Raw genomic sequence first — 8,992 nt, forward strand, 5'->3', positions numbered from 1 at the left:
TGTGTACTTCTTGTGTAAACTTTGAATTTTGTGGGAGAAAAAGTTTATGGAGGAACACACAGGAGGTTTTGTGTCAATGCAATGCTTATTCTCACTTCATGACAACCTAACTACCATTTTGATATTGTCAGTGTGTCTGCAAGTGTTGTAACAGTACTGACGGGAATTCTTTTCTGCTTTTACTCTTTATAACCTGAGGGACTGGAGAAAGAGTTGTGGGTGTAACTGTGCTATTTCTGATTGGTCATTAACAACTTACCTTCTGTTTGAGTCGTTCCAGCTATGCTTACCGGTTTTGGTGCTTCTTTCCCATTTTCAGCATGGATATTCATTGTGGTCCAGCTGGCTCTTTTCCTGCAATATCTTGAAAGAAATAAATCACATTTAATCAAACAACTGCCAACATGAATGAGGTATTTTTATGGGAAGAATTATATGTCCCCCTTGAACTGAGGAGATATTATGATATGTTACAAATTGATATACCTCATTCCTGCCCCATCCCTCCCATACTGCTAACCCTGGAGGATGTGTTGAATGCCTGTAATTATCCTGATACCCAGCCATCAGTCTCCAAAAAAGCAGATTAGATGTACAAGGTATCTCAGGCTAATAAATTTCTTTTCTCTCACCTTAGGTCAGACCTAGCTGCCATTTCAACTGTGTCTCATACTGGCAATAGGCTGGTGCTCAATACAAACCCTTCACCTGGTGATAAGTAGGGTAATATGCTGAACTGCATAGATAAGCAAATGTTGTTTTCTTCTTTCTCTATAGCTTTCAGAATTCCGAATTACCAGGCATATAAGGTTGGGCGTTGGGCTGGCAACTCGGCACCATAAAAAATCTACTGCCAATCATTAGCGGATCGGAGTTCTGCTGTGGCGACCCCTAACCGGGAAGAGCCAAAAAGGCAAACAACAACATATGTGGAAATGTATGCTCTGTCTTATGGACATTCTGAGGGAAATGGCTTCTACTCTTCCTACAGAAGAAAGATCTTTTTTTGAACCAATTTATTTCTATACTTTTTCAGGTATCTAAACATCCTTTGAAGATTGTGCATGATTGTGCAGATACTATATGTATGGCCACTGCTACTGCTACAGTACTGCAAAAATATATTTGTGTACATAACCAAAAGTATGCTGATGAGGTAAAGGCTGAAATCTCAGATTAAGCTTTAGGTAAGGAGGTATTGTTTGGCTCTTCTGCTACCTAGATTTTCAAACAATTTACATCTGTAATATTATTAGACATATCAAAAGCCTTTGACACAGTGTCTCACTCTAAACTATTATTACAACTTTCTACACTAGGCTGCTCCCACAATACTCTAAAATGTTTTTCAGCTACCTAGCAGAGAGGCAACAATGTGCCAAATGGCAAACTAGCATATCCAAATACCAAGTAAATAGTGTAGGAGTCCCCCAAGGCGCCATTCTTGGACCCTTGCTTTTTAACATATTTATTGACAAACTTTACACTGCCCCCCCCCAAAAGCACAATCATCCAATATGCTGATGATGCCACTATCAACTCCACTTCCACCAGTCCCACTCACTTCCTAACTATTACTCAAACTGCCTTTGCCTCTATCAAAACCTGGTTAAATGATGCACAACTACTACTTAATCCAAATAAAACTAAGCTTCTATTGTTCTCTTCAAAGCCTTTCACATATGATTTCAAACTATATTCACAAAACAAAACTCACATTTAAATAGTAACCCAGGCAAAACTCCTAGGCATCACTATAGATAACAAGCTCACCTTTGAACAACACATATCTGGCATAATCAAAAAATACATATCAAACTAGACAAACTCTACAGACATAAACAATACATGGATGCTTCCACCAAAGTAACCTTTGGCAATGGCCTCCTACTTCCTACCTTCCTATATGCAGCCCCCATTCTTACTAATCTTTATCCAACACTAAAGAACAAGTTACAATTGTGCTATCACAGAATTGCCAAATTCACAACTGGGGTACCTTACCGTACCCACCATTGTGATGCCCTAAAAAAAACTAATCTGGCTGGAATTCCCTTACCACCTAAATCTAGTGCAACTCTCTCTCTGGTTAATAAAATAATCTACAACCCAGATAGCTGCCCTGCTCTGAAATCTATCCTGTTGCCTTGTATCCCATCCAGAACCCTTCGTTCCACTAATAAACTACTCTTACAAGTATACAAACCTACAAAAAGGAGCTGGGCAAAACATGTACTCCCACGTTATTGCTAAATTATGGAATGCCCTACCAACAAATATTGGTGGCATCCAATCCCTTAAAACTTTCAAATTAACATTGAAAAACTACTATCTAAATACCCATGTCTGTCCCTGGTCCTAAGTGTATGCATACCAATTTTACTAAATACCCATACCCCTTTTCCTTTCCTCTTCAGCCCTATGCCTTCTTACATCAATCTTATATCCTAGTTTAATAAAATCTACTGTTAAGCCCTATATCTAAATTTTATTTTAAGCTTACAATTAGTATTTCCATCCACCATTATATCTTGAGCTCCTCCTACACTAACTTTGTTCCCACTTCATCTTGACCTATAATTTCCACACGTATACTTAGCCACAAATTTATTTATTTCTACCCATACCCATGCTATCAACTTCCCTCAATACAGACTAAAACAGCTTTTAATCTCCCCATAATGTCTATACTCATCTCCTATCCCTAAACTGCTTACGACTAATGCCCGACTTTCCTCATACTACTCCTTAACCCCTACTACTTAAAAGTCAAAACTTTCTATTTCTAAACCTTATTCAACAGCTCAGTAATTAAACTATCTCTCTAAGCTGTTTTGTCAACTTACCAAATCTACTTCAGTAAAAATGTTAAAGGTAAATCTTTCCCTGATGGTATAAATGTTTTGATTGTATATTTCTTTTTACAATGTTTGTACCTTAATCTATGTTTAAAAATAAATGCTAAGTATTGATATTAATATTGTTTAAACATCAGCTTTTCAGACTTTGTACTGTGGAGCTTTTCTTCCTGGGCCTATGCTGAAAATAGGTTTGTGACTGTGGAGCTTTTCTTCCTGGGCCTATGCTGAAAATGGGTTTGTGACCCAGTTGGACTTTCCCGGTCATCAAATGTCAACAAATAAATAAATAATATCATGAAAGAGGGAAATCAGAAAATTAAAAGATATTTCATATACCCCAATACAAATCGTATAGGCCTCCGTCTTGCACAAAAAAGCCAAATAAAAAAAACAGTCTTTTCCTGGCAAACAAAATCCAAAACAAGAGAGGGCTGGAAAATAACAACAATACAAAACTGGTCTGTTTTAAAAAGGGACATACCGTCAGTACAGAATGGCTGTGCCAGCAGTTCTTATCTCTTTTCCCTCAGCTAATATCCCTACAAATCTGACCCCAAAACAGGCCGGGAACATTTCCAAAAGATTGTTTCAGACTCCTGGCTGCTAAATGCAGAGCATGAAGGGTTACAGATGGCACTCAATACAAAAACATAAACATAAGCATCCTGTCAGGAGAATAACTCCCAACCCTCCAAACTAAACAGAATTTTTTTTCCCTCAGGTTCTTCAGTCTTTACACACCCAGGATGTCATAGAACTAGTGCTTTTAAGTCAAAGAGGAAAATATTTCTATTCTAGAATGTTCCTGGTACCAAATAAAGAGGCCTCTTGGAAACCAGTACTAGATTTTTCATTTCTAAATCTGTATGTGAACGTTGCAAAGTTAAACATATTTACCCTATAGAACCTGTTACCTGTCATCCCTCTCATGAGTTACTTGTTGACTGTAGACTTAAAGGATGCTTACTTCCATATTCCCATATACATAGACTGTAGGGTATTTCTAGGTTCTCTGTTTCTTGGTCACATCATCCGTTTACTGCATTACCTTTTGGTTTATCTACAATTGCAAGGATATTCACAAAATGTCTAGCGCCAGTCATAGCTTATTGCAGACTAAATGACATTCAAAATTTTCCTAATTGAGATGACTTGCTTATCTTTGCAGAGTCTTTATCCAGATTTCAAGAGTCATTAACATGGATTGCGTCTCTTTGACCAGTCTGAGCTTCCAGATTAATATTGCAAAATCCTCCTTGAATCTGTCTCTCAGGGTTGCATTTCTGTGATGCCTTATTGACTCTTCTCTTCAAAAAGCCTTTTATGACACAGGACAAGGTGAATTTTTATCTGGACTTTTTTTCTTGAACTTCTCCTAACAGTCTCAGACTTCTGAGATACAATGGTTTGTATTGAACTATTACAATATAAACCTCCCATTCCTAGGTTATTGTTACTGAAGTTACTGAAAAGGTAACTTTGTACTGCTTAAAGTTCATATGGACTTATGGATGCATGCCATTTAATTTTTGCACTACCATAGCACTGAGACTATCCTCATTCATTTATTAAATTGTGTGGTGGTACAGAATCAGAACTTGATCATGGTATGCTACCAAAATGTGGTTTCTCCTCTAATGTCCTAGATCAGTTTGTTATCCTTTGTGTCATACTCAGAGGGTTGATTGTGGTTTATGAACTCTTGCTCTTATCTTGTTAAGTGTAGAGTTTTCCAGGGTTCTGTTTTGTCTCCATTATTTTCCTCGGTGCTTATGCTGCCCTGAGGTAGGAGGATCTTATTTGAAGGAGAGTGTTAGTGCACCAGTGTTATGCTAATGATATATAGAGTTAACTCTTCTCCTCTTAGGACTTTATAGTGAGAGTGCAGCTTTTTGAAAATGATTTGGTGGCTATTCATAATTTGTCATTAGTAATAGGTTGAAATTAAACAACTCTAAGACAGAAGTCTTAGAGTCTAGTCTATGCATGTCACTTTGAGAGATGCTGATGTGCCACTTCCTTTTTTATTTTCTATAATTGCAGAAAGCTGGATCTTGGTCTTAAGTTGCATCATTTTAACATTTACCTTGATGATCATCTGACACTTGGAGAACAGCCATGGTCAAGTCATTTTTGTTTTCTTCTTGAGAATATCATGAGGGTTAGGCACTAAATACCTTCCGAGCAACTCCTTTTCCATTCATGATTTGGATTCTTCTCTCCTTTATCTTGGGCTTCCTAGTACTACATTGATTAGTTACAGCTGGAACAAAGCTTGGTAGCATAATTACTTTCGGGTACATATTGCTACCAGCATATTAGTCACATGCTGAAGAGGATGTATTGGCATCTTACTCAGTTTCAAGTAGTTTTCAAACTCTAGTTGTTGATTATTTATCCACTGCATGACTTGGGTCCCTCTTAACCTGAAAGTGCTTATTGTTCCTTAATGGCTGCCAGGATTGTTGTGCTGTGCCACACAGGTGATGGTATTAGTTCCAAGGGCATGATTTAAAACTTCTAGTGTTTTGACTTTTGCCTGCCAGGCTGCATGAATCTGGAATCCACTGCCTGAGAATAAATGTTTCACTTTGACCTGCTTTAAGAGCTTTCTTAAGATATATTTATTTGATTTTATTTTCAATGACAATCCTAGAACAATCTGCATTTTTGCCTCAGATTGTTTTTGCTACCTTATTTATATATTGTGTTATTTAAACTTATGTTATTTTAATTGTTCAAGTGTTTAGGATGTAAGTACTTTAATAAACAGTAGTTGAAGTTGGATGGATGTGTGACTCCAGTGTTGGATGACAGAATTAGCTCAGAGGAGTCATAATAACTCATCAGACCAAGTTACATCATACTAGGAAAAGCTGAAAAAAAATAAAGACAACAGAAAGCATTATATTTACTTTAAACAAGTGCATTTACATAGGGGGTAGTACCATCCTGCACCCTTCAGTAGGGACCTGTGCCCACATATAGCCCCTCTTCTGTAACTCTTAGATCTTCCTTGCCTCCAAAATTTCATGATCTCAGCAAAATCAAATTGCATTGTACAATAAAATAAGAATTTGACTAAACATGGTCAGTATTGTCTATTTCAAGAAAACTTGGCTTAATATTGCCAGTGCATTCTTCAGCTCAAAACCTGTTACTGGTTTATTAAAAAGGCATTCCTTTGATCAAGTGATTGCAACCAGTCAGAACTGGTAGCTTTCTGGGCAATGTGTGCTGCATACACAAAGCCAGTCTAACTGAGATGACATGTATTTTAATTTTGATGAAGTTTATTTAAATAGATCATGCTATATCCCACTCCAGGATGGCACTTAGGGAGTTACCATACTCGTGAGTGAGAAGAACCACTTTGTGTCCTGACCAGATTTAATAAGAAGATAGTTCTGTATAATAGCTATTCCCAGGAATGTCAAGAGACTAAACTGATGTTTTGTAACTGTTTCAAGTGTTACCAAAGTAACACATAAACTAAACAGTTAAAAAGTAGCAGCTATGGGCTCAGGAACCATTTGAAATGTTGAGACCCATTATAGCGAGTCTTGTAATGGGGAGACTGAATGGCTGAAAAAACGGACTTCTGTATACTTAGTCTGAGATGGTTATTTCTTGGAATATTCCCTTTTCTCCAAGGTATGGCAAACTTGGAGTTTGTATATATACAAGTTTGGGGGTGGTGGAGGGTGCAGGGGAGCTTGCCCCCTTGCAAAAAAGAAGTTTAGAAGGGTGATGTTCATGATTTGCCCTTCTGTTATTTTCAATCTTTTTTCCAGCGTGTCAGCACTCATCATTTTGAGTGCCAACATTTCAATGGGGAGCCTATAGACTCTCATCTTTAGTAAGCTGCTTCAGTAGATAAAACATGAGTACTGTTATTGGATAGCTTGTCATGTTGTTCATTATAAGCATTCTGAAGCTGGGCACTGAAATGTTTACAGTACCAAGTACCTTTTAATTGCATATTTCACTCATTGTTTTTCTTTTTGTCTTACAGTGGAGTCTACTTTCAGATGGTGTGTGGATAGTACTTTACTGAGAAAGCATAATTTAATCTGTCCAGATGATTATATTACACAGCCAGCATTTCTGACAAACGCACCAAAAGGTACCTTATTCCTGTATATTGCCATTTCTGAATTATTCAAGACCTTCCTCTCTTAGTGAGTGTCTTAAAAGAACTTTGATCCACATACTTAAGTAAGAATTGCTTATTCTTTCTGTTGTACAGGAAAGCCAGAACCCCACTACACCTACCCAACTTTTAACTTTAAACAGCACACGGATAGGAGCTCAGAGGAATCCGTACTATCAATAAAAACTGCTGAAAGTCTGTTAGCAGAATCTGAATCTACTCTAACTTTGTCCTCAAATCCTGAGGTCAAGTGCAGTAAGCAAACATCAAAGGTATTGTTTCTGTTTTTAATTTTTTGTACAAACTAGTCTGTGCTTACATGACAGTGAGCAAATCTCAGCATTTTTTTGCTAACAACTATGTTTTACTGCAATTGGAAGACAGGCAGGCATCATTCAGGGTGGACTGCAGATATCAGAGCACGTTTGAGCTCATGATTTGGGGTTACATTTCAGATTTTTACATTCAGATGTGGAAGTCACATATTCGTCTCAATAGAATAGGATGCACTTATTCATTGATTCTAAGCTTACTGTCAAGGGAACCTTTGAAAAGCTCAACCTTATCACCTAGTATTGGTGGACAGGTAGTGCTGCCCGCCATTAAGTGGATCCCCCCCCCCCCATATCCCAGGTGAGCATTTGTGATCATCCATGCAGTTATTCAGACTGCTTTTAAAGGTTGCCAGAGAAATACTGTGATTGACAAGTAGGAGGAGCCTACTTCAGAAATGGAGGAATGTGCTGGGCTAAATACTTGTGCTTGGTATTGTTAATGTAGCAGTATAGGTTTATATCTCTTGAGCAAGTTTTTGACTGAAGACCTGTGAACTTGGCTAAGGGAGATTCAGTGAGTCCTCTTTCAGCAAAAATGTTACACTGAAAATGACTTTCCGGGAACATTGGATTTCTCACTTTCTCAACTCTTGTGCAACTGTAGAGTTAGTATATATAAGTTAGGGGGTATAGGTGATTTTCTCTGATATGGATACTGCTTGCCCCCTTCAAAAAGACACAACTTTGGTGTTCACTGATAGTGATTTCAGTGTAAGATATGAGTGTATTAGTAATCCCCGAAATTGTTTTCATGGAGCTGACACAATTTCATTTTCTTTACCACTGTTTCCAGTTTAGGTGAAAGAGTTTAAAGAGTGTGAGATCATTCATAGCATAAAAGGCTAAGCAGAGATCACACCTCTGGTGCCTAAACAAGACTGCATTGAGGGATAAGGATTTAGTCTGATAGAATAGCTATAGGTACTAAAACTTTAGAGCCTTTTGGTGAGGAAACAGTGAGTTGGTTTAGATCCTTAGCAAGGTACATGCTGAAAGAGTATTATAGTCAATGATGGGTCTCATAATGTAGGAATACAGTGGGACTATAACTTCTTTAGACTGCAAGAAAATGCCACAAAGGGTAAGTTGTATGGGGTTGAATGATTCCACAGAGATACGATGGTCTCAAAGGAGAGTTTTTTTATCACCCTAAGTATTCATGCCCCTGATGGCTGGATCAGACTTAAGTGGAATGTTATCTCTATGGTATACATTAGTGGTGTTAGATGTACCAAAGAAAATTACTCTTTGTTTCTTGCCATTGAGCATAAGACCACAATCATCATACCAAAATCTGTTTAGTCCAGACCTTGCTAGAGAATTTGAGTCTCTAAAGGAGATTTGATAACTGCTGCCAGTTTGCAGTCATCAGTGAACTAGGTTAGCCATATCCTGTTGATATCAGCTGTCCTGTAACAGAAGTATACACAAAGTGGACAGCACCTAGGACAGGATCCTGTGAGACATCACCAGTAATGTTCTCTTCAGAGCAAATGCCCCTGATCTAACAGTATAGATCCTGTCATATAGCGTATTAGCTCTCCAATGTAATATGAATGGGGTTAATGCTGAATTGAAAGGGTTTTTCAATAATCCCAGCATAAGAGATATTGCTGAAGGCCTTGGAAAGATCCACATAGGTA

At 37.8% G+C, this 8,992-nt stretch overlaps 1 protein-coding gene across 1 annotated transcript in view; it reads left to right on the forward strand.

Moving 5' to 3' along the window:
• Window positions 1–8,992, forward strand: part of DLEC1 (DLEC1 cilia and flagella associated protein) — a 2,498,134-nt gene that overhangs the window by 119,795 nt on the left and 2,369,347 nt on the right. The window contains exons 4-5 of the mRNA XM_044067561.1: window positions 6,877–6,987; window positions 7,111–7,286. Coding sequence (XP_043923496.1) covers window positions 6,877–6,987; window positions 7,111–7,286 — 287 coding nt within the window. The remainder of the gene's footprint in view (window positions 1–6,876; window positions 6,988–7,110; window positions 7,287–8,992) is intronic.

Source organism: Protopterus annectens, chromosome 3.part1 (assembly GCF_019279795.1).
Source record: "Protopterus annectens isolate FY-2018-M chromosome 3.part1, PAN1.0, whole genome shotgun sequence".
NCBI lineage: Eukaryota > Metazoa > Chordata > Ceratodontiformes > Protopteridae > Protopterus > Protopterus annectens.